We start from the raw sequence: 27,293 nt of genomic DNA on the forward strand, positions 1-27,293 counted from the left end.
TGGGCAGGAGATGGTTTAGTGACTCCTGCATTGAGCAGAGGGTTGGACACTAAGACCCTGGAGGTCCCTTCCAACTCTAACATTCTATGATTCTAATAAATGAAGGTAATAACTCAGTATAAAGTGTGTTAGTAACATTTTACATTATTTACTGATCTGTGGAATTTTATCTATTTAAAGAATGAGAAAAAACAATTGTAAATTTTTTTTATTTTAATTTATTTTTAAATTTACATTTACAAATTGCAAAAAAGAATCAAATAACAACCCATAATTTGTTCTGCAGGAGATATCACGGAGCTCTGGTAGGTGGTGTACTGGTCCATAGTGCGGGGATTCTGTTTTCCGTCTTCGGGGCTTCTTTCATTTTGGAGGAGAGCGGCACAATAGAAGAATGAGAACCCTGCAAGATAAACAAAGACATAACTATAGAACAGACTCTCATCGTACAGCAAGTGGCAGATAATGGGAATCTGCCCGGGAGATAGAGCATTGTCCCAAGTATCAGTGACAGGGCAGACGGGAGGAGTGGATTAACAAGAAAGGACTGGAAAGATTTGGTGTTGTTATAGCAACTCCCTCCATTCGCCCTTTTCTGCCCGGCTGCAGAAACACGACTTTAATTAAAGTACAGAACAGGGGGTTTTGTATTCAGCTCCCCAGCCATTTGGTTTAAAAAGGGGTTAATACGTTTCCTACTCCCTTTGATGCATAGAAAAGCATTCGGACACAATACGGGGATTTCCACGCCAAGAACAGCCCAAGTTACTTCTCTATCAAATGTAGCATGAAATCACTGGACATTTCTTGTTCAGGCAGAAGGATCACACATCCTATTAATGCTAATAATTACTAATGACTAATTAATGACAACAGAGCTAAAGCCGACTCCAGGGAAAGGCGGCCATTGAACTTTATGGGCCCTGTTCAGTATTGCATCTGCGCCATTTTTTTTTGCCTAGCTTTAATGTTTTTCCCCAGTTTTTCTTTTAATTTTAAAAATTTGTTTCCAAATTTGTTTGAATGTCTTTATTTTATTTATTTATTTGTTTTTTATTGTGGGTCAGGTTTGCGGTTTCTGCTTTCCCAAATTTTTCAGCTGATTTATGAATTGAGGCTTTTTAATAAGTCACAATATTTTTGTGCAAAAGTATGCCAGGCTTCAGTGATTTTAGTTGCATCAGAATTTTTGGTGGTAACATTTTTGCGAAAATTTAGCAGAACTTGCAACTTTTTGATCTAAAAAAAAATTGCAAAAAAAGGTTTAAAGCAAAGATTAAAAACGCACCAGCTTGAAGAATTTTGCAGCAAAAACATAAAAGACAAAAAAACAAAGAAAGATAACTGGAAATGATCAACTGTGATCTTAAGGCTGGGGCTATGTGACGACTTTGGCCGTGGGCCCTATCGTGCAGCCAAAGTTTGCTAGATATCCCTGCTACATCGCAACCGAATGCAAGTGAATGTGGTCACAATGTGTCTTGAGGGTATTGCAGCTGCAACAAGCAAGTTCCAAAAAATCAGATAAGTTTTGATTTGAAGCTTACAGCCTGTAATGACCACATGGCCACCTCAACACCATCGGAGCTACTGCAACCCCCGACCTATGGTCTCCTTCCCCACAATCCTGTAGAATGTAAGCCCACAAGGGCAGGGTCCTCTTCCCTCTGTATCAGTCTGTCATTGTTTGTTTACTGTAAGTGATATTTGTATTTTGATGTAACCCCATCTAATGTACAGCACCATGGAAGCAATGGTGCTATATAAATAAATAATAATAATAATGTATTGCGACTTGTTGTTGTGGTCTCAGTACCCCCTGGGGCCACAATGTGATTGTATTCACTTATATTGCACTGTGATTTAGCAGCGACACCTAAAGAACTTTGTTCACCCGACAGCCAGGAGTGTGGGGAAAGTCGTCTTGTAGCCCCAGCCTAGATTTATCAAAACAAAGGTATACTTTCGAATCTAATTGCTGATGGCAATGAAAGTCTGAAAAATGTGTTCAAGCAATCTACAGTATGTGCAAAGCCCTTGTTAAAGTTTGTTTTACATTGTGCGGTTTTGCTTTATTATTGCATCCTTCCTAAATTACTATGAAGTTGGCCCGGTGTTTAGACTGATCTGTTAAAAAATTAAACTTACTTACCACTAGGTTCTTCATAAAGAATATCTTGGGCCATTGCTCATATAGTAGTTGCTTAATATCATTCTTTTTTTTTATAGTAATTTCCCACTAGCACTACGGGCTGCCATGTACATCAGTCTCTGCTTTAGCTAGTGACTGGCTTGGTTGACCATTTATAAAACCAAACCGTCAGACGATTTAGTGACTTTTGTCCAGTTTCCCAATAACAAACATACCTCATGTGTTCGCATTAGTATATGAGCTATGACAGTATACTATATGGAGAAAGGTTTTGGGACAACTACACATCACACCAACAGGCGGTTTCATGACCTCCTATTCTATATCCATATGCAATAATATGGAGTTGGTCCCATTTGCAGATACAACAGCTTCCACTCTACTGAGAAGACTTTCCACAAGATTTTAGAGGTGACTATGTGAATTGTTGTCCATTCATCGAGAAGAGCATTAAGGCCCCGTCTCACTTAGCGACGCTAAAGCGATCCCGACAACGATACGACCTGTCAGGGATCGTTGCTGCGTCGCCATGTGGTCGCTGGTGAGATGTCAAACAGAGAGATCTCCAACGATCGCAGCTGCAATCTCACTGTTTGACTTCTCACCAGCGACCTGTAGCGACCTGTACAACGATGTCACATGGGAGCTATTATGACGATTCAGTGTCTGAGTTGTCAACGAGGTCGTTGGTAAGGTGTCAAACACAGCGATGTGTGCTACCCAGCGGGACCTCAACGATCAAAAAAAGGTCCAGGCCATTCCGACACGACCAGCGATCTCACAGCAGGGGCCTGGTCGCTGCTACGTGTCACACATAGCGAGATCGCTACTGAGGTCGCTGTTGGGTCACAAAACTTGTGACTCAGCAGCAATCTCGCTAGCGATCTCGCTTAGTGAGACGGGGGCTTTAGTGAGACACTGATGTTGGATGAGAGAATTTGGACGTACAGTCTCCGTTCTAGTTCATCCTAGAGGTCTTTGATGGGGTTGAGGTCCATGATATGGGCAGCCGGTCATGTTCTTCCACTCCAAACTCCCCCTACCATGGATTTAGCTTTGTGCACTGGGGCATAGTCATGGGGAACAGAAAAGTACCTTTCTTAAACTGTTCCCACAAAGTTGGAAGGGATAATTGTCCATAATGTTTTGTTATAATGAAATATTAAGATTTATCTTCACAGGAACTAAGGGACTTAAATGGGTTGTCCTGATATAACCAATAAGTCTGCAGTCAGTCAGGCACTCTGCGCTGTGGGGATTCACCAGTTTCAAACCAGTGAACCGTAGGTAGGTCTGAGTTATACATGCCCCCAGCCAGTGGAGGTGGGCTCAATCCATACACTTGTATTGAGCCAAGGCCATGCCCCAACCAGTGACACGGACGGACAGGGGGCGCGTCCAACTAGAGGTCGCCGCCTCATTCCATACAAGGGTATGGAGAGCTAGGCCACGCCCACTGGCTGGGAGCATGTATAATTAATACATACAATCTATTCCCGGGTCTGAAACCGGCAAATTCCCGCAGTGCACAGTGCATGCCCTGGGGCAAATTTGTAAGTCTGCAGTTACCCATAGTGACTGCAGACTTATTGGTTTTTACTGGACAATCCTTTAAGCCAACTCCTGAAAGACAACTCCATAACATTATCCCTCCCCCACCAAACTTTACAGCTGGCACAATGCATAAAACCAAACTTGTCCAGTAAGGAGTAATTCATCAGTCCAAACATCATGGTTCCTCTACTACAGAGTTTAGTGGTGGCGGCTGTCAGGACTCTGAACATTTTTTACCTTTTGTGCATTACTGCCCTTTTCCAAGATAGCGTCTTTGGTCTCATGTGCACTGTGTCTTCCTGCTATAAAACTCCACCCCAGCCTTCAGTCTGTGCTAGAGTATTCTGCCTTGCATCCAGCTCCTGACCTCTGGTGACTCCCTGGCTATATACCTGCTCCTGTGAACCTGTGGGGTTATCCTGCTACTCTGCTCTGAGTTCCTGCTGCATACACCAGTTCCAGTAATCCTCCTTCATCTGCTGCTCGTGTTTACTTCCATCTGCATTTGCTGGACATGTAAGCTGTTTCTGCTTTGCAATAACCTGAGACTATTAACCAGGCCTCCCTGGTTGAGCTAAGATATGATTTGAATTGCCTAATAAGCATATCTATCTGTGCCTGGACTAAGACAAGGATTTATTCGTGTCAAGTATTCTCAAGAATAACTGTGCTTCATAGACTTTCTGCTTCATTGCATTTTCCTCTGAAGTTTCCTATAGACTGCTAAGCTGCGTTTATTATTTGCACCAAGTGTTGTGGACTTGAGTTTCTCTCTGCACCTGTTCGAATCACCGTGTGATAATATAGACTTTACCACTTATAAAACTGTGTCCTGTAGTTGTCTTGTTCCACGCAAAGAGTCTCCCGAGTTATCCCCTATAATTATTACAGCGGCTTTACACCACTCCATCTGACGTTTGACATTGTGCTACGTGATATAGGGCTTCCAGGCAGCAGCTCCGCTATGGAAGACAATGCCACAGAGGCGTAGCTAGGGTTTTGGTTCAGGGGGGGCAAAACTTCTGAGTGGGCCCCTAACCAGGTAACCTTGATTACAACTCGGTGACGCGCCCTAATACTGGAGGAGAACCTCAGCAGATGACCGCGCTGTTACTGAAGATAATCTCTATATAAAGACCAATATGGATATTACCGCCATATGGTCAGTGGTAGATACCAGCCCTACAGAACATATAACAGATCACTGCACAGTTACAGATAATGTCTTACCGCTGACGTTCTTTCTGATGGAATAGTCCATTTTTCCCGTCTTTTCCATCTGGCCCAGACCGACATGACAACTTCTTCCAGCTACAACTCGTCTGCAGAGAATACAACAAAGACACGTTTCGCTTCTCACATTCCAGCCATCACCATCTATTCCCAACCTGCACAAACTCCTCATCCTGCTGATATCCCAATACTGAGCCTCTGCCATATGTGTCCCTATTACTGCCCCTGATACCCCAATACTGAGTTGCTGCTGCCATATGTGTCCCTATTACTGCCCCTGATACCCCAATACTGAGCCGCTGCTGCCTTATGTGTCCCTATTACTGCCCCTGAAACCCCAATACTGAGTTGCTGCTGCCATATGTGTCCCTATTACTGCCCCTGATACCCCAATACTGAGCCGCTGCTGCCATATGTGTCCCTATTACTGCCCCTGATACCCCAATACTGAGCCACTGCTGCCGTATGTGACCCTACTACTGCCCCTGATACCCCAATACTGAGCCGCTGCTGCCGTATGTGTCCCTATTACTGCACCTGATACCCCAATACTGAGCCACTGCTGCCATATGTGTCCCTATTACTGCACCTGATACCCCAATACTGAGCCACTGCTGCCATATGTGTCCCTATTACTGCACCTGATACCCCCCAATACTGAGCCGCTGCTGCCATATGTGTCCCTATTACTGCACCTGATACCCCAATACTAAGCCACTGCTGCCGTATGTGTCCCTATTACTGCACCTGATACCCCAATACTGAGCCGCTGCTGCCATATGTGTCCCTATTACTGCACCTGATACCCCAATACTGAGCCACTGCTGCCGTATGTGTCCCTATTACTGCACCTGATACCCCCCAATACTGAGCCGCTGCTGCCATATGTGTCCCTATTACTGCACCTGATACCCCAATACTGAGCCACTGCTGCCATATGTGTCCCTATTACTGCACCTGATACCCCAATACTGAGCCGCTGCTGCCGTATGTGTCCCTATTACTGCCCCTGATACCCCAATACTGAGCCACTGCTGCCATATGTGTCCCTATTACTGCACCTGATACCCCAATACTGAGCCGCTGCTGCCATATGTGACCCTACTACTGCCCCTGATACCCAAATACTGAGCTGCTGTTGCCGTATGTGTCCCTATTACTGCACCTGATACCCCAATACTGAGCCGCTGCTGTTGTATGTGTCCCTATTACTGCACCTGCTGTGTAGTTCTCTGTGCCCTCTAAATTCTAAAGCAACTCTCTACAATATAGTAATGCCAGGTGCAAGTGCCCTAGAAAACAGTGCCCATATTTTGCCCCTAGAAAGTAATAATGCCGTGAGCCCCTTTGATAGCCACAGTAACCTGAGTTCCCCTATAACAATAAGTGCCCACTTTACATTTAATAAAGTCCCGAGTCTCCCCCTGTACAGCTCCCATATACACAGCATGATGCTCTCTTATACACAGTATAATGCACCCACACAGTATACTGACTCCTTAGTAGCCCCCAAACTGTTTGATGGCTCCAACAATGTATAATGACCCCCACACTGTAATTTCCATACTGTATGATGGCCCCCTAGATAGCCTCCATATACAGTAGCATAATGCACCAAATAGTCCACAATATAGTATAATGCACTCCCCATAGGCAGACTCTATAGCATACGGCAGCCCCCATAGGCAGACACTGTAATAAGGCGGCAGACCCTGTAATAAGGCAGCACCTCCATAGTCAGACTCTGTAATAAGGCAGCCCCCATAGTTAGACCCTGTAATAAGGCAGTACCCTTATAGGCACACCCTGTAATAAGGCGGGAGACCCTGTAATAAGGCAGCACCCCATAGTCAGACTCTGTAATAAGGTAGCCCCCACAGTCAGACTCTGTAATAAGGCAGCACCCCCATAGTCAGACCCTGTAATAAGGCAGCACCCCCATAGTCAGACCCTGTAATAAGGCAGCACCCCCATAGTCAGACCCTGTAATGAGGCAGCACCCCTATAGTCAGACCCTGTAATGAGGCAGCACCCCCATAGTCAGACCCTGTAATAAGGCAGCCCCCTTAGTCAGACCCTGTAATAAGGCAGCACCCCCATAGTCAGACCCTGTAATAAGGCAGCACCCCCATAGTCAGACCCTATAATGAGGCAGCACCCCTATAGTCAGACCCTGTAATAAGGCAGCCTCCTGTTGTGAACTCTGTTTTTGGGCTCCCTCTTGTGGTCACAAGTGGTACTGTGTGAGTGCTGTCTTTGGGCTCCCTCTGGTGGCTCTTTGTGTCATTCTGCAGGTCTGAGGCTGGTTCAGCTGTCTCGTTATCTGTTAGCTGGTTTCTTATTTAGCTCACCTGGACTTTCAGTGGTTGCCTGCTGTCGATGTATTCAGTGCTATTTTGATCTCTCCTGAATCCCTTCGTTATCAGTCTCGCCAAGAGAAGCTAAGTTTCTGTTTGGTTATTTTTTGCTCATCATTGTTCAATATGTTTCTTGGTTTATTATCTGTCCTTGTCCAGCTTGCTAATATGTGATTTCCTTGCTTGCTGGTAGCTCTAGGGGGCTGAGTTTCACCGTTAGTTGGTGTGGGGGTTCTTGTATTCTCAGCGTGGATATTTTGTATAGGGTTTTTTACTGACCGCACAGTTCCCTGCCTGTCTTCTGCTATCTAGTATTAGTGGGCCTCATTTGCTGAATCTGTTTTCATTTCTACGTTTTGTATTTTCCCCTTACCTCACCGTTATTATTTGTTGGGGGCTTCCTATATCTTTGGGGTAATTTCTCTGAGGCAAGTGAGGTCTTACTTTCTCTATAGGGGTAGCAAGTTTCTCAGGCTGCGTCGAGACGTCCAGGAATTTAGGCACGTTCACCGGCTACCTTTAGTGTGTTTGTTAGGATCAGGTTTTGCGGTCAGTCCAGTTACCACCTCCCTAGAGCTCGTTCTATGTTCAGTAACTTAGCTAGTTCATTCTGTGATCCTCAGCCACTAAGGATCATAACAGTACAGCAGGCCAACAAAAGTGTTTAATGCATCGCAGAAGTGGGATAAGAGAAGTCCTGAGAACAATTTTTTTTTTTTTCCTCTCCCTTTGCTGCAGTCTGTCCAGCTTCTCTCATCCCCTTAATCTCTGGGTGGCTTTGAGTTCAGCTGCAGACATGGATATTCAGAGTCTGACTTCTAGTGTGGATCATCTTGCTGCAAGGGTGCAAAGCATTCAGGATTTTGTTGTTCACAGTCCTATGTCTGAGCCAAAAGTACCTATTCCTGAGTTGTTTTCTGGAGATAGATCAAGGTTTCTGAATTTTAAGAATAATTGTAAATTATTTCTTTCTTTGAGACCTCGTTCCTCTGGTGATTCCGCTCAGCAAGTTAGAATTGTTATCTCCCTGTTACGTGGCGACCCTCAAGATTGGGCTTTCTCCCTGGCGCCAGGAGATCCTGCATTGCTGAATGTGGATGCGTTTTTTCTGGCGCTTGGATTGCTTTATGAGGAACCTAATCTTGAGAACCAGGCAGAAAAGGCCTTGCTGGCTCTCTCTCAGGGCCAGGATGAAGCTGAGGTGTATTGTCAAAAATTTTGGAAATGGTCGGTGCTTACTCAATGGAATGAGTGTGCCCTGGCTGCAAATTTCAGAGAAGGTCTTTCTGAAGCCATTAAGAATGTTATGGTGGGGTTCCCCACGCCTGCAAGTCTGAATGACTCAATGGCTTTGGCCATTCAGATTGATCGGCGTTTGCGGGACCTGAGTCTATGCAATGTGACCGAATTCTGACCAGAATTGAGCGGCAAGATCATAGACGTCAAAATGGGTTGTGCTTTTACTGTGGTGATTCAACTCATGTTATCTCAGCATGCTCTAAGCGCGTAAAAAAAATTGCTAAATCTGTCACCGTTGGTACTATACAGCCTAAATTCATTTTGTCTGTTACTTTAATTTGTTCTTTGTCTTCCTATTCGGTTATGGCTTTTGTGGATTCAGGTGCTGCCCTGAACCTGATGGATTTGTCGTTTGCCAGGCGCTGTGGTTTGGTCCTGGAGCCTTTGGAATTCCCTATTCCACTGAGGGGAATTGATGCTACACCATTGGCTGAGAATAAGCCTCAGTATTGGACTCAAGTGACCATGTGCATGACTCCTGTACATCAGGAGGTGATTCGCTTTCTTGTGCTGCATAATTTGCATGATGTTGTCGTTTTGGGTCTGCCATGGCTGCAGGCTCATAATCCAGTTTTGGATTGGAAAGCTATGTCTGTTTCAAGTTGGGGTTTCCAGGGGATTCATGGCGATGCTCCTTTGGTGTCATTTGCTTCTTCCACTCCTTCTGAGGTCCCTGAGTTTTTGTTGGACTACCAGGATGTATTTGAGGAGCCCAGATCCGGTGCCCTGCCTCCTCACAGGAATTGTGATTGTGCTATAAATTTGATTCCTGGTAGTAAGTTCCCTAAGGGACGACTTTTTAATTTGTCTGTACCAGAACATGCCGCGATGCGGAGTTATATAAAGGAGTCTTTAGAGAAGGGACATATTCGCCCGTCCTCCTCCCCTCTTGGTGCAGGATTCTTTTTTGTGGCCAAGAAGGATGGTTCTCTGAGACCTTCTATAGATTATCGTCTTCTAAATAAAATCACGGTCAAATTTCAGTATCCTTTGCCATTATTATCTGATCTGTTTGCTCGGAGTAAGGGGTCCAGTTGGTTCACCAAGATAGATCTTCGTGGTGCGTATAACCTTGTGCGTATTAAGCAGGGGGATGAATGGAAAACAGCATTTAATACGCCCGAAGGCCATTTTGAGTACTTGGTGATGCCTTTTGGACTCTCTAATGCTCCTTCTGTGTTCCAGTCCTTCATGCATGACATCTTCCGAGAATATCTGGATAAATTTATGATTGTGTATCTGGATGACATTTTGGTCTTTTCTGAGGACTGGGAGTCCCATGTGAAGCAGGTCAGGATGGTATTTCAGGTCCTGCGTGTTAATGCCTTATTTGTGAAGGGCTCAAAATGTCTCTTCGGAGTACAGAAGGTTTCCTTTTTGGGTTTTATTTTTTCTCCTTCTACTATTGAGATGGACCCAGTCAAGGTCCAGGCTATTCATGACTGGACTCAGCCTACATCTGTTAAGAGTCTTCAGAAGTTCTTGGGTTTTGCTAATTTTTACCGTCGCTTCATTGCTAATTTTTCTGGCATGGTTAAACCCTTGACGGATTTGACCAAGAAGGGTTCTGATGTGACTAATTGGTCTCCTGCGGCCGTGGAAGCCTTTCGGGAGCTGAAGCGCCGGTTTTCTTCGGCTCCAGTTTTGTGTCAGCCTGATGTCTCTCTTCCTTTTCAGGTCGAGGTTGATGCTTCTGAGATTGGAGCAGGGGCTGTTTTGTCGCAGAGAAGCTCTGATTGCTCTGTGATGAAACCTTGTGCTTTCTTTTCAAGAAAGTTTTCGCCTGCCGAGCGGAATTATGATGTTGGTAATCGGGAGTTGTTGGCTATGAAGTGGGCATTTGAGGAGTGGCGACATTGGCTCGAGGGAGCTAAGCATCGTGTGGTGGTCTTGACTGATCACAAAAATCTGATTTATCTCGAGTCTGCCAAGCGGCTGAATCCTAGACAGGCTCGTTGGTCGTTGTTTTTCTCCCGTTTCGATTTCGTGGTCTCGTACCTGCCTGGTTCGAAGAACGTGAAGGCTGATGCTCTTTCTAGGAGTTTTGTGCCTGACTCTCCGGGAGTTTCAGAGCCGGCTGGTATCCTCAGAGAGGGAGTGATTTTGTCTGCCATTTCCCCAGATTTGCGACGAGTGCTGCAGAAATTTCAGGCGGATAGACCTGACCGTTGCCCACCAGAGAGACTGATTGTCCCAGATAAATGGACCAGCAGAGTTATTTCCGAGGTTCATTCTTCGGTGTTGGCAGGCCATCCTGGGATTTTTGGTACCAGAGATTTGGTGGCTAGGTCCTTCTGGTGGCCTTCCTTGTCGCGGGATGTGCGTTCCTTTGTGCAGTCCTGTGGGATTTGTGCTCGGGCTAAGCCTTGCTGTTCTCGTGCTAGCGGTTTGCTTTTGCCTTTGCCTGTCCCGAAGAGGCCTTGGACGCACATTTCCATTGATTTTATTTCGGATCTTCCAGTCTCTCAGAGAATGTCTGTCATCTGGGTAGTGTGTGATCGTTTTTCCAAAATGGTCCATTTGGTGCCCTTGCCTAAGTTGCCTTCCTCCTCCGATTTGGTTCCTCTATTTTTTCAGAATGTGGTTCGCTTGCATGGCATTCCTGAAAATATTGTGTCTGACAGAGGATCCCAGTTTGTGTCCAGATTTTGGCGGATTTTTTGTGCTAAGATGGGCATTGATTTGTCTTTTTCGTCGGCCTTCCATCCTCAGACGAATGGCCAAACCGAGCGAACTAATCAGACCTTGGAAACTTATTTAAGATGTTTTGTTTCTGCTGATCAGGATGATTGGGTGACTTTCATCTGTTTCATCTGTTAGCTGGTTTCTTATTTAGCTTACCTGGACTTTCAGTGGTTGCCTGCTGTCGATGTATTCAGTGCTATTTTGATCTCTCCTGAATCCCTTCGTTATCAGTCTCGCCAAGAGAAGCTAAGTTTCTGTTTGGTTATTTTTTGCTCATCAGTGTTCAATATGTTTCTTGGTTTATTATCTGTCCTTGTCCAGCTTGCTAATATGTGATTTCCTTGCTTGCTGGTAGCTCTAGGGGGCTGAGTTTCTCCCCTCACACCGTTAGTTGGTGTGGGGGTTCTTGTATTCTCAGCGTGGATATTTTGTATAGGGTTTTTTACTGACCGCACAGTTCCCTGCCTGTCTTCTGCTATCTAGTATTAGTGGGCCTCATTTGCTGAATCTGTTTTCATTTCTACGTTTTGTATTTTCCCCTTACCGCACCATTATTATTTGTTGGGGGCTTCCTATATCTTTGGGGTCATTTCTCTGAGGCAAGTGAGGTCTTACTTTCTCTATAGGGGTAGCAAGTTTCTCAGGCTGCGTCGAGACGTCCAGGAATTTAGGCACGTTCACCGGCTACCTTTAGTGTGTTTGTTAGGATCAGGTTTTGCGGTCAGTCCAGTTACCACCTCCCTAGAGCTCGTTCTATGTTCAGTAACTTAGCTAGTTCATTCTGTGATCCTCAGCCACTAAGGATCATAACAGCCTCCATAGTCAGACCCTGTAATAAGGCAGCCCCCCCATAGGCAGACCCTGTAATAAGGCAACAGCACCCATTAAAAAATAAATAAATAAATACTCACCTCTCTTCTTCCTGGTTCCTGCGCTGCCACCATTGATCTGACAGCGGGCGCTGGGCAGTGATGTCGTCGCGCCCGCTGTCAGTGTCGGCGACGTCAGATGCCGACACTGACAGTGGGATGATGGGAGAAGGAGCGTAGCGTTCCTACTCCCTTCAATGTGATCAGCTGTATCAGCTAAATGCCGATACAGCTGATCTTCCGATGACGGTGGGGGGCCCACTGCTGGCACCGGGGCCCCCCCGCCTGCTCTGGGGCCCCATAGCAGCCGGGCGGCAGAACACGGAGATCGATTCTCCCTGCGCGTGCCGATATAGTTACAGTAGCGTTGCTCTGGGTGGGCCCCCTCAGAGCACCGGGCCCGGGGCGCTCGCACCCTCTGCCCCCCCCCCGTAGCTACGCTACCGCAATGCCATAAAGCTCCCAGGGCACAGGGTGTGTGCTGAGTGTAATACCAGAGAAGATTTGGACTCTGCAGTAATAGAGTCAAAGCATTGGTGACCTTTATGCCATCTGCGCCTCAGCACTCGGTGAGCCTGCTCTGTAACTTTATGTGGTCTTTATTTTGTAGCTGAGCTGCTGAAGTTCCTTACACCTATCAATAATATCACTCACAGGTGATAGGGGAATATTGAGTAGAGAAGACATGTCATGATCTGACTTATATCAGTGACACATATTACAGGACCATGCTGGTATCAGTGAGATCTTTATCACTAGCCATGGAAAAAATGATTTAATGAACTTGCATTAATTTCAGTCTGCAACATTCATTATTTAATTCATTTTAAGACATCCTGATATGCAGTTTGCAGCTTGATCCAAATTTCCCTGTATTCTCTTGTGGGAGTATTCCTCCCCGTATTATAGGTTGGTTGTGAGGTCAGTGTTATCCAGGATAATGCTGTCATTTTTAGCTGTTGTATCATCACAGCTTCTATCTTGCCCTTCCTTCCTATTTTTTTTTCTTGCCCTCCCTGATACTGTACATGCTTTCTCCACTTTTCACACTCTGAAAATTCCTTTCCTTTTGACTCTTTCTAGCACTGAGAGAAGAAAAGGGGAGGGTACAGAGAGCCATCAGAAGCAGGAACACTGATGGATTTGTAACATTTTTGCAGAACACTCAGCTGGATTAAGACACTGCATCAGAAAAATGGTAGCATATTTTAATTAAGACTAATTAGATAAGTAGCCATCCATGGAAATCCAGGCAAATGTGTACATAAGCTAAGATCCGACCATAATGGTTGTCTGAAAAAGCTGTGTATGAAAATTAAATGAAAATTTGTAGGGAACTGATTGAAAAGAGGGATAAGAGTCATTCATTCACAACAAGTAAAAGTGTGCAATGGGGTGATTTGAGGTTGACTGGTGATTTATTTAGGCCCTGCTAGAACATGTTGGACAAGTAGGACTAAAGCTGTTCACAAAAATATTACTGACTCTCCCTATAGGTAACTACAGCTCCAAGAAACTCCATGAACCACGCAAACTGAACTAGCTTCTTTTAAACTGGAAATAAACGTGTTTCTCAGAGAAGTTTCCTTGTTGTTCATATCGGACATTGCTTCTGATTAGTCCTGATCTTTGTGCATCATTTCGATAGATTAGTACCAATGCAGTGCATCTTAGTGGTCCAAATCAGGAGTATCACATTACCCCCAGTCCACCTCAATCACTTACATTTGTTTGAAGAACCAAAACATAAAAATCTATATGATAAGTTTTCAACTCTATTTTCAGAATTAGGGCTCCTACTCACTTGCGCGAGACTCGGATGAGTCTCGCACGGCAATACCCGGCACTGCACCTGGCACAGAGGAGCGGAGCGTGCGGCTGCATGTATTCCTATGCGGCCGCACGCTCCGATCTGAGTGCCGGCAGCAGCGCCGGGTATTGCCGTGCGTGACTCATCCGAGTCTCGCGCAAGTGAGTAGGAGACCTTAAAGGGATATTCAGAAGTTAAGTGTTTGTCATATCCGTAGGGTCTTTCCTCTGGGACACATCTCTAGAATTAGTATGGTTTTCAGAAACCTTTGTCCTACATGTTGAAGAGAGCAAAATAGAGATTGGGGCTCTCTACTTACAGCTGAACAAGTGTTATTTTTCAAGTCTAATACTCTAAAGTAATCTTTGGCTGAAAAATCTATACCAAAATAGAGGCAAGTCTGCATACCCATTGTTATGGTGTGTAACTTCTTAGGGTCACTGGCATTTTTGTTTTCCATAAGCAGCATACTCCAGATATAGTTTTTTCTCTAGAATTTGTATCAATCTGCTTTTCAATAGGACTAGAAAAACATCAGGAAACAAAAATAGTTTTCACAATAAGGAAAAAAAACATTAAAAACTTTTTAAAAATTGGCAAGAAAACAACTGGAAACACATTTTATGACATGTTCAATCAGCAATCATCTGTAAGAATCTCGTCCTTGTCCAAACTGATAATTTCAACAAAGAAGTTGTTTTGTAGCTGGAGTCATTCTGTGCTTTTTTCTTATGGGACTTAGGACTTACAGGCAGGTATCTGTTAACTACCTGCCTGTTCTGCCTGGCAACAATCTCTGCCGGCTCAGAGTTGTCATGGACCGCTCCTGCCAGCAATTCTCTTGCTTCCAGTGGCGACATGTCAACAGGGCAGCTTCTTCTCTTCCACTCTGCTCTATTGATAGGTTGTCACTGCTGAGATCATGCTGATTGATAGAAGCTCCCCGCTGCCTAACTGCAGTAAGCCAGCTGCCAATCATCATGATATCATGATGTCAGCAGTGACGTCCCATTGACAGAACACACTGGAAGAGAAGAAGGTGCTCTGTTGACAAGGTAATACAGTGATCACCAGTGACATTATACACTGGAGCTCTGTATATAGTGTCAGTGTACAGGTAATACAGTAAACACTGGTGACATTATACCCAGGAGTTCTGTAGGTAGTATATAGTGTTAGAGTACAGGCAATACATTATACACCGGAGCTCTGTATACAGTGTCAGTGTACAGGTAATACAGTGACCACCAGTGACATTATACACAGGAGTTCTGTAGGTAGTATATAGTGTTAGAGTACAGGTAATACATTATACATCGGAGCTCTGTATATAGTGTCAGTGTACAGGTAATACAGTGACCACTGGTGACATTATACACAGGAGTTCTGTAGGTAGTATATAGTGTTAGAGTACAGGTAATACATTATACATCGGAGCTCTGTATATAGTGTCAGTGTACAGGTAATACAGTGACCACTGGTGACATTATACACAGGAGTTCTGTAGGTAGTATATAGTGTTAGAGTACAGGTAATACATTATACATCGGAGCTCTATATAGAGTGTACTGGTAATACAGGGATAGCTGGTGACAAATAAGCTCTGCAGATAGTATATATAAGTAAGAGTACAGGTAATTCAGTGATCACCGGTGACATTATATAAAGGAGCAGTGTGTATACAGAATGTAATACAACATCTATAGCTGATTGCTAGCTGTAGAGGCAGCTGAATTGCCGACAGCAGCGGTCTGTGACTACTCTGTATCTGGGAAGAATGGGCAGTTAGGTAGCAACTAATTGCCTATTAGTACTTTGGTACAATTTTTTTTACAAAGTCCCAGATATCCCCTTTAATACTGTAAAAATAGGAGTTATGTCCCAAAATCTGTCCCCAATAAAGTAATCATGCCCTCCATTGTGGCCCCAGTATAATAATAATGTCGCCCATTCTGGACCCATGACAACCAATCGGATAACGGCTGTAATTTTCCAGGAGACCCCTTAAATATGGTATCTGTTTCCTTTGCAACAGCTAATTAATCCCCTCATAAAATTCCTCAAAACATCAGAAACATAATAAACCCTGATGCAGATATACACAACACAATGTGGTAAATCAATGTTTGGTCATTACAACGAGACTTATGGTGGACTTAGTTAATAATAACTATGGTAGAAACATATGACATTTTTCTCCCTTGTAATCATTTAGTAATTGATTTATTCACTTCTTTTTACGATGAGTCTTAATGACATCTCTCCAGAAACATCAGTTTACTCATTGACTTGTTAAGACTACCTCAGTGACTCCATCGTTCAGCCCCATTGGAGATGCCTTTTTATGGATAAATTAATGAGCGGGAAAGCCTAATTGAGCTTATGACTGATAGTCGTTGATATACATGAGGTCTGGAGATCACAGAGGTCTCTCCTTTAGAAGTGCTAATTTATTTAACAGTATTTCAGAGCATAGCCCGAGCCACAGGAATCCATTTGTAAAATGTGTTTATTTGTCCGTCTCTTGGGACCTCGCTCTCCCTTGTGTCCTCTCTTGGGCTTGGCCGCTCCACTCTCACATATATTAACAGCCGGCCCTTTTTATCCTGCGGGGAACAGATGGAACAATATGTTGGGGAGGCAGGAGTGGGATTAGCTGGCTACGATTTACTACTGAGACTCAGCAGTGGATTTTCTAGAGCAGGACACCCAGGTTGTTTTGTGCTCAGGGCATTGATTGGAAGGTGGATCTGACATGCCGGCAACTTTGGTAATCTGTAGCCTAACCAGAGCTCTGCCTTGCCCTGCAGTCTATTGAATAGGACAAGTCTGTATTACAGCAAAAGCTGCAGGGGGTACAAGATGAAATTGAGCCTACTCATTACAAGCCACTGTGATCCCTAATTTCCAGCAGTAGTCTGTACAATGGGGAACTATGGATTACAGAATGGGATAAACCCACTGGCGGCACAGCATCTAAAATACTCTGTAGCTCACACAAGCGCCGCTTCCTTATTTTTATTAACTTTTGTATTTCAAGTTATCAGTTTGATGAGATGAGGCAACCCCATTGCCAAGAACTGAGCATGAGTTAATCCACATGACACTTGATGGCAATTATGCTTTTCTTTTTTCTAACTATATTTGTTTTTTTTTTCTCCACATTCTTTTTTGTGCTCTCAAATTACATGTGGAGATCTTGGAGAACCACTCTGTCCGGAGTGGTGTGTGTTCAGTCTTCTTTTTATCGCTGAGCTGCTTAGATGTAGTACTGTATAAAATCTGCAATGCTGTATTGTAAATACAGAGAAATGTTAACATTCACTCAGCTAAAATCTGCACTTTGTAAAGTTTTTTTTTTTTTTTTTTTAAAGCAGCGCTTCAATCAATGTTTTTATCCTCTGAACATAGTGCAGTTATCATATTATATAGCACTGTGTGCTTACAATTGGCAATGCCTCCCTCACAGGGCGTAATGCCATGCCTGGAAGCAAGAAGGGATCCCCTTAAAAGGTAACACTAGCATGCAACACTTTCCTGACTCCAGACCAGAAGGGGGAGCTCTAAACCCAGTTTCAGGGGATCTTCCCTGATAAGTTCTGGTCTGGAGGCGAGATTAGTCAGTTAGTCAGAGACAGTGAAGGAAGAGGAATCATGTGAGGAGAAGCTGGGAATAGGAGCTGCAATTGAGCTCACACCAGGACTGAGCACAACAGACCGGACACCGGAGTCCGTGGTTGTGTGGGAACTGTATGCCCCACAACTGAATCCGGAGAACAGGAGATTGCAGCTCTCCTGGCCACAACTAACACCAGAAGGCATGAGGGAGTGACATCAGGAAAAGGCTCGAGCTGTCTGCCATGTGGGTAGTGTTCCACTTAAAGGACAGACTGAGAGATGGACTTGAAGAGAGCTTAAGGCATCAAGAACCTAAAGAACAGCGCAGTACGGAGGCTTCCAACCCCACCTGGCTAGGGGGATTCTGAACTGCTTCCAGGGTGCCCAGATTTCCAATACCACCTGTACCTGTGCTCCAGACTGCACCTACAATTAAAGGTAAAGAAACTACAGTCCCTGTGTCCTCCAATCATTCCTGCACCCCAACTTCCACAACCCCTCATAGACTTCTGGTAGCCCCGGGGCCCCGCTCTGCCTGTGGGGAGCAGGACCATCCTAGCTGCATCACCATCGGCCCCAGCGGTCGCTTTAAGCAGCGTAGGCCATCTATAGCAAAATACCACTGGTGGTGTCACGAACAATCCCCTATAAACATTCCCAAAATCCCTTTTAATTGGGCGTCCAGGGCCACGGACCGGGTCACTGCTGCCGTGACCACCCCTTTAAGAACCATCCAACTCAGTTCTAAGTACCCCATGGCCCTAGCGGGAGATGCAAATGCTCACTTGCTATGAGTCCCGACCGCTGCATGGCGTTCGTAGCAATCCGGCAATGACAACCACAGGGGTCTCCTGCAGACTCCGGGTTGTAATACCAACCCATCGGCGACCCGCAGTCATGCGACATGGGCGCCAATAGGTGGGATTAGTGATGTGCTTCCAGCACAATCACATTAAATGCCGCTGTCAGAAATTGACAGCGACATTTAACGGGTTAACAGCTGCAGGTGGATCGCGATTCCACCCTTGGCTGTTAGGGGCACATGTCAGCTGTTCAAAACAGCTCACATGTGCTGGGAAAGATGTGGGCTCAGCACCACATCAAAGGGAGAGACAGGACATGAGCCGTACATGTATGGCGCATGTCAAGAAGGGGTTAATGCAGGCTCTGACGCTGAATCCATATCTTTCCCCACACTTGATGGCTGATTTAATTAGTTATAAAATGCCTTTAAATGGAACCTGTCACCTGAATTTGGCGGAACCAGTTTTGGGTCATATGGGCGGGGTTTTCGGGTGTTTGATTCACCCTTTCCTTACCCGCTGGCTGCATGCTGGCCGCAATATTGGATTGAAGTTCATTCTCTGTCCTCCGGAGTACATGCCTGCACAAGGCAATCTTGCCTTACACAGGCATCTATAATATAACGCTGGGAGCGTCACTCTGTCCGAAGCCTCTATAGACTGCGCAAGCGCAAGCGCCGGCGCAGTCTGGACCCCACAGAGCGACGCTCCCAGGAGATCGCGGTATGCGTAAGCGCTGAACGCACACTGCGATCTCCACCGGAGAAACAGGGACGAGCCAGGAGGCGGAGGGTGAGTATACTTACCTGTCCCGTTCCACCGACGCCATTCCGGGCCATGAATATCCCCCTGCTCCCGGAATCGGCGCCTGCGCAGTCCGCGCTTTCCGGCGCCATTTTCTTGAAGACACATTGCAGTGTGTCTTCAAGAAAATGGCGCCGGAAAGCGCGGACTGCGCATGCGCCGATTCCGGCACCAGGAGGACACAGAAAATGGCGCCGGAAATGAATAAGGTACCGCAAGTAACAAATTGCTGTGCCATGAGGCTGTGGCACTTCATGCCACAGCTATTTGTTACTTACGCCACTTACGTCCACAGCCACCGCACCCACCACAGCCACTGTACCCAGCACAGCCACGCACAGCTGCCGCACCCAGCAAAGCCGCCGCACCGAGCACAGCCGCCGCACCCAGCAAAGCTGCCGCACCGAGCACAGCCGCCGCAGCCAGCACAGCCACGCACAGCCGCCCACAGCCACGCACAGCCGCCCACAGCCACGCACAGCCGCCTACAGCCACGCACAGCCGCCGCACCCAGCACAGCCGCCGCACCCAGCACAGCCACCCACAGCCGCCGCACCCACCACAGCCACCGCACCCAGCACAGCCACGCACAGCCGCCGCACCCAGCACAGCCGCCTACAGCCACGCACAGCCGCTGCACCCAGCACAGCCACACACAGCCGCCCACAGCCACGCACAGCCGCCCACAGCCGCCCACAGCCACGCACAGCCGCCGCACCCAGCACAGCCGCCGCACCCAGCACAGCCACGCACAGCCACCCACAGCCGCCGCACCCACCACAGCCACCGCACCCAGTACAGCCACGCACAGCCGCCGCACCCAGCACAGCCGCCGCACCCAGCACAGCCGCCCACAGCCACGCACAGCCGCCCACAGCCATGCACAGCCGCGCACAGCCACCACACCCAGCACAGCCGCCGCACCCAGCAGAGCCGCCGCACTCAGCACAGCCGTCCACAGCCGCCGCACCCAGCACAGCCACGCACAGCCGCCCACAGCCACGCACAGCCGCCGCACCCAGCACAGCCGCCGCACCCAGCACAGCCGCCGCACCCAGCACAGCCGCCGCACCCAGCACAGCCATGCACAGCCGCCCACAGCCACGCACAGCCGCCCACAGCCACGCACAGCCGCTGCACCCAGCACAGCCACCGCACCCAGCACAGCCGTCAACAGCCGCCGCACCCAGCACAGCCACGCACAGCCGCCCACAGCCACGCACAGCCGCCTACAGCCACGCACAGCCGCCGCACCCAGCACAGCCGCCGCACCCAGCACAGCCACGCACAGCCGCCCACAGCCACGCACAGCCGCCTACAGCCACGCACAGCCGCCGCACCCAGCACAGCCGCCGCACCCAGCACAGCCACGCACAGCCGCCTACAGCCACGCACAGCCGCCTACAGCCACGCACAGCCGCTGCACCCAGCACAGCCACCGCACCCAGCACAGCCGTTGCACCCAGCACAGCCACGCACAGCCGCCGCACCCACCACAGCCACCGCACCCAGCACAGCCACGCAGAGCCGCCGCACCTAGCACAGCCACCGCACCCAGCACAGCCGCCCACAGCTGCCGCCCACAGCCACGCACAGCCGCCCACAGCCACGCACAGCCGCTGCACCCAGCACAGCCACCACACCCAGCACAGCCACCGCACCCAGCACAGCCATCCACAGCCGCCGCACCCAGCACAGCCACCCACAGCCGCCCGCACCCAGCACAGCCACGCACAGCCGCGCCACATACAGCCGCCCGCACTCAGCACAGCCACCCACAGCACAGCCACGCACAGCCACGCACAGCCGCCTACAGCTACGCACAGCCGCCGCACCCAGCACAGCCGCCCGCACTCAGCACAGCCGCCCGCACTCAGCACAGCCGCCCGCACTCAGCACAGCCGCCCGAAACTCAGCACAGCCGCCCGCCCTCAGCACAGCCGCCCGCACTCAGCACAGCCGCCCGCACTCAGCACAGCCGCCCGCACTCTGCACAGCCGCCCGCACTCCGCACAGCCGCCCGCACTGATGGGGGCGCAGGATGGAGCAGCACGTGATAGGATGGGGGCGCAGGATGGGAGCACATGACAGGATGGGGATGCAGGATGGAGCAGCACATGACACGGTGGAGCAGCACATGACAGGATGGGGATGCAGGATGGAGCAGCACATGACACAGTGGAGCAGCACATGACAGGATGGGGGCGCAGGATGGAGCAGCACATGACAGGATGGGAGAGCAAGATGGGAGCAGCACATACCAGGATGGAGACCATATACCAATATAAATGCTCGCCACCCGGGCGTAGAACGGGTTCAATAGCTAGTATACTACAGAGAATGAATTTCAATCCAATATTGCGGCCAGCATCCAGCCAGCGGGTAAGGAAAGGGTGAATCAAACATCCAAAAACCCCGCCCATATGACCCAAAACTGGTCCCGCCAAATTCAGTTGACAGGTTCCCTTTAACACTGACGGTGGGATATAACACACGTCAGCCGGAGATCAGACGGTTGCAGCTTCAAGTCTCGTAAGGTGACTATTGAAGTAGAAATTGTCAAAAAAAGTTCAAATCACCCCCCTTTTGCCTTTTCGAAAATAAAACAAATAAAAAATACACATATTTATTATCGCCGCATTCAGAGACGCCCAATCTATCAAATTTATTTTTAAAAAAATTAATCCGATCTGTAGACGGCATAACGAGAAAAAAAATTAAAACACCAGAAATACCTTTTTTTGGTCGCCACAACATTACAATAAAATGCAATAACTGGCGCTCAAAACATCATATCTACCTCAAAATGGTATAAATAAAAACGTCAGCTCAAGTCTCAAAAAATAGGCCCTCATCCAGCCCAGGATTCCAAAAAATGAAAAACGTTATGAATCTTGGAAAATGGCAACATAAGCATTTTTATATTTTCCTTCCAAATTTCTGAATTCTTTTTTACCACTAAAATAAAAAAAAAAGAACCTATACTTGTTTGGTATCTGCATACTCGTGCTGACCGGAAGAATCATATTGCAAGGTTAGTTTTACCATGTAGTGAACATGGTAAAAAAAAACAAAAAAACAATTGTGGAATTGTACTTTTTTTTGCAATTTCACCGCACTTGGAATTTTCTTTCCTGTTTTTTAGTACACTATATGGTAAAGTCAGCGGTGTCATTCAAAAGTTAGACTCATCCTGGTAAAAGGAGCTCAAACGGCTATATTGACTGAAAAATAGTTATGGCTCTTGGACTAAGGGGAGGAAAAAATCTAAAGCGCAACCCCCCCCAGGAAATCATAAGCTCGTAAAGGGGTTAAGCATTATTTAAAATGTACAGCTGTTTTTTCATTTGGATCATAGTATTATGGATCAAGAGGCCTCAATCACACAGAATAGCTGAGAGCATAGATCCTGGACATGCACAGTCATCCATAGACTGCTTGTACAGACATGTATCTGTATAAACACATGCCTATAAAAGCTAGATCTGGGATTGTATTGTACCGTATGAGGCCGGTTTCACACGTCAGTGGCTCCGGTACGTGAGGTGACAGTTTCCTCACGTACCGGAGCCACTGACACACGTAGACCCATAAAAATCAATGCATCTGTTCAGATGTCATTGATTTTTTGCAGACCGTGTCTCCGTGTGCCAAACACGGAGACATGTCAGTGTTCGTGGGAGCGCACGTATTACACGGACCCATTAAAGTCAATGGGTCCGTGTAAAACACGGACCTCACACGGATGTTCTCCGTCTGGGGTCCGTGTGCGTGCAGGAGACAGCGCTACAGTAAGCTTTGTCCCCCCCACATGGTGCTGAAGCCGCGATTCATATGTTCCCTGCAGCAGCGTTTGCTGCAGAGAAAATATGAATAATAGTGTTTAAAATAAAGATCTATGTGTCCCCCGCCCCCCACCCCCTGTGCGCCCCCCCACCCCCTGTGCGCCCCCCTGCTGTTCAGAAAATACTCACCCACTCCCACGTTGGCTGTCACTCCTTCCTCTCTGCCCCGCGCCTCCTACTGTATGTGGTCACGTGGGGCCGATCATTTACAATCATGAATAGTCGGCTCCGCCCCTATGGGAGGTGGAGCCGCCTATTCATGACTGTAAATGATCGGCCCCACGTGACCGCATACACTAGAAGCCGCGGCCAGACCAGGAAGCAGCGAGGGAGGCGGGTAAGTATTTTCTGAACAGCGGGGGGGGGCGCACAGGGGTTGGGGGGGCGGCGGACACATAGATCTTTATTTTAAACACTATTATTCATATTTTCTCTGCAGCAAACGCTGCTGCAGGGAACATATGAATCGCGGCTTCAGCACGATGCAGGGTACCACACGCGTGGGTACCACACACTCCGTGTGGTACCCACTCGCCATACGGGCGGCACACGTGTGCCGCACGTATGGCCTACGTGAGTTCCCAGGCACACGGACACGGATAACTCCGGTACCGATTTATTCCGGTACCGGAATTATCTGGACGTGTGGGACAGCCCTGATGACCGCCTCACCAACTATTCACACTGTAAGTATATTCACACAGCCAAAGTTTGTGCAAAGAGCCTTTAAAACTGATTGACCAGCAGATTTTCCTATCGTTGCGTTACGTCTGCACGTTTTTTAACACGCCGGTTAAAAAATGTCAAATCTTAGCGCATCAACAAATCAAATTTAAATTGAAATTAATTGTAAATGGGGAAAAAATGGCGCATAAACAAACTTTTTTTTTCAAAGCAGTTTTTTGGTTTTTTTTTCAGTTAGAGAAATCTATGTGAAAATTATTTTGTAAAAATCCAGTAACACTGATAAAAAAAAATGCACAAGGCTAATGTTTTTATTTTATTTTTTTATATAATATCAACATATTCTACAGTGCAAATACAACTCATACAAGAAAATCGATGGTGTACATGAGTCCTAACACTGAGAGGTTGGATAATGCACTACACTATGGAAGTAGTTCAGTGACTTTAATAAATGGGATCAAAGGGTCATGTGTTCAAGCCTAGTGAGAGTAATTAATATTGGAAAAAAATATTAATGTTTTGTAAAAGAGTTTAAATAGAAAATGAAAAAAAAAAAATACAATTCTTTAGAATTGAAAAATGTTTAATCCAATAATAACACATGCACAAAATGGCACATAAGAAAAACTATGCAGGAATTTCTATTCTTGCTCATCCAGCATTGCATAAAATAAAAAATGGTATAAATAAAAAGTACAATCCCTTATGTAAAAAAAACAACCCTTTTTATACAGCTCTGTGAAAAAAATTAAAAAGGTTTGGCTCTCAGAAGTAGTAAAACAAAAAAAATGTAATTGTCATATGAGCCTGTATAATAAAATTATCATGTTTAATTTATATTTAATGGTGTAAAAAAAACCATTAAAAAAAATCCTAACTCCTTTTTATTTATTTTTTTCCACTTCCTAAGAAGTGATCAATACGTCATATGTAACCCAATGGAAGCAATTTTTTTTTTGTTATTTTTTGTTTTTTGTTATTCAAAGAAACCCTCCCACACAGCACGGTTTATGGAAAAATGTTGAATTTCTGGCCATCAGAATATGGCAACACAAAAGCAAATTATTATTTTTTTCAAATAGCGTATTTATTGTATAAAGCTAATAAAAACCTAGCAAAATAAATATAAATTTGGTATGCCCTGATCATGCGGAACCGCAGTATAAAATTAGTACTTTATTTGGGCAGAAAGTTAAGTGTAAAATTAAAAAAAAAAACTGAATTGGTGATTTTTCTATTTCTTCCCATAAGAAGGTAACACAAGTTAGTTATTAGATACTATGTACCCAAATATATATCATCCCGGGGAAAAGCAAGCCCTCATATGGCTAAGGCCTCTTTCACACTTCCGTCGCTGCGGGTGCGTTGCAATGCAGTGAAGTGAGGTATCGACGGATGTTGTGAAAGTAGCAGAAAACGTGTGCAAAATGCATCCAGTGTTATGACGGATGCGTCGAAGGAGTTCGAGAGAGAGAGACTTTTTCCCGGACTTGAAAATCCTTCCGGGCATGCTCAGAGTGGAAAAACGGGATACGTCGCTGGATTCCTGTGTTTGACGGTCAGCGACGGATCCTGCGTCCATAGACTTCCATTATAGCCGACGACAGACAGTGCAGGACCCGTCGCTGAGCAATTATCTGACGTGCAGAAAAAAGTTCCTCTGAACGTTTTCTCTCCACGACGGACCGCTATTTTCCAACGGATCCAGTGCACGACGGATGAAACGGATGGCCATCCGTCACAATCCGTCGCTAATACAAGTCAATGGGAAAAACAGGATCCTGCAGAAAAATTTGCAGGATCCTGCAGAAAAATTTGCAGGATCCTGTTTTTTCAAAACTTGACGGATTTTGACGGGAGAGAAAACACGGAAGTGTGAAAGAGGCCTAAATCAACAAAAAGAAAAAATAATTATACCTCCTGAAATGCGACGATAAAAAAACAATGCGTGGACATCAATGCCAAGTTAGATCTGGTCTTTAAGGGGTTAAAAATAAGCAGCAGAGAGATGGCGCTGGATGGGCTTCAACAGTTAAATAATGCTTATTTGTCATTTTGGACAAAATCTTTAACTCTAAATGTGTTCACTCTGTGTAGCATATTGCCAATATTTCAGTGTGGAACCTCTCTAAGTTGGTGTGACTGGAGAAACCAACACCTGGTAAATCTGGCTACTTGGACTATTGCATGGGTCACCTAAATCTATACAGGGCTCCATAGATGTGTCAATAAATCAAAAATCTATTTCTGACATCTATAATAGCAAACCTGGGCAAAGTGTGGCCTACGGGCAATATCCAACCCTTTTGAGTGTTCTGATGCAGACCGAAATAGTCAAGGGGCATAGCTCACCACGGTGCTACCTTCCGCCTGGTATCTCAATTTCACAAATATCTGCATTTTCAGGATGCAGATACCAGTGAATGAAATGATAGAACAGCCTCAAGCTCCCTGTTCCATCATTCCAATGGGTGAGTCTTTGCTTAGTGGGCACAATGTCGTCACCAGATCACGCCAGTTGTGCAGAGATTCGGTGCACACAGTGTACAGAAGGGAGCAATGCATCACCAAAAACAGGGTGAGGGAAGTATTTTTTTTATTATTTATTTTAATTATTGATCAGTACTTGTCTGCAGGAGATGTAGGGAGACATGATACTGTGAGAGAGCCTGTGGTGGCATCATACTTTTGTGAAAGGACATAACTGTGAGGGGCTGTGTGGATATCATACTTTTGTGAAGGGTCATAATACTGTCACGGGTTTACTACAACAGAGAGGAGCCAGAAGACCCCAACATCTGATTTTTCCTACTCCTGCGCTGATGAGAAACACTTCACCTTCCTATTAAACTGTGCAAGTTTATTTTAGCATTGTGGGGGTTAATCTTCTCAGTTGAGAGCTCCTGAAAACTTTCCTGGTTTCCTCTCTTAGCCACTCCCATCTTCTATATAATCTGGGTCCTGGCTAGCACTCATTGTCAGAGTAGCTTATGCTGCATGAATGGAAGTTGTTGTTGGTTATTATTGGAGAAAGCGTTCAGTGGATTTATCTGTGACTGTTGCTATGTTTTGAGTATGTGATAAATCCCTTTCTTCTACTTTGGTTTAACCCCATCTTTAACTCTCTTGTGCATTCCTTTGTCGGCTGTGTGAGTATATTTGTAGGCCTGATATTTTACGGTTTCCCTGTTCATATTACCTTATTAGTCTGGTTGGTGTACAATGGTATACTACTACTCCCCTCTTCCCTGGGTGGGGGAAGGGTACAGACTGAGGGTGGATTCATTAGCTAAGGCAAGGTATGTGGCCTGGTGTCTTCACCAGCAGAAGTAATCCGGGGAACAGGGCGAGCTAGGGTGCCACTAGCATTAGGGACAGGGAAGGAGCCCTTGGTCCTAAGACACTCAACAACAGAGTCATGACAAATACTGTGTGATGGGCTGTGAGGAAATCATATTTATGTGATGGGCCATAATACTGTGCTAGGGGCTGTGGGGATATCATACTTATGTGGGGGCCATAACACTGTGTGAGGGGCTGTGTGGTCATCATATTTATGTGTGGGGGCCATAATACT

At 46.3% G+C, this 27,293-nt stretch overlaps 1 protein-coding gene across 1 annotated transcript in view; it reads right to left on the reverse strand.

The window, feature by feature from the left end:
* Positions 1 to 277: 277 nt before the first annotated feature.
* Positions 278 to 27,293, reverse strand: part of MIPOL1 (mirror-image polydactyly 1) — a 509,264-nt gene continuing 482,248 nt past the window's right edge. The window contains exon 12 of the mRNA XM_077262637.1: positions 278 to 403. Coding sequence (XP_077118752.1) covers positions 364 to 403 — 40 coding nt within the window. The 3' untranslated portion in view covers positions 278 to 363. The remainder of the gene's footprint in view (positions 404 to 27,293) is intronic.

This window comes from Ranitomeya variabilis, chromosome 1 (genome assembly GCF_051348905.1).
Source record: "Ranitomeya variabilis isolate aRanVar5 chromosome 1, aRanVar5.hap1, whole genome shotgun sequence".
NCBI lineage: Eukaryota > Metazoa > Chordata > Amphibia > Anura > Dendrobatidae > Ranitomeya > Ranitomeya variabilis.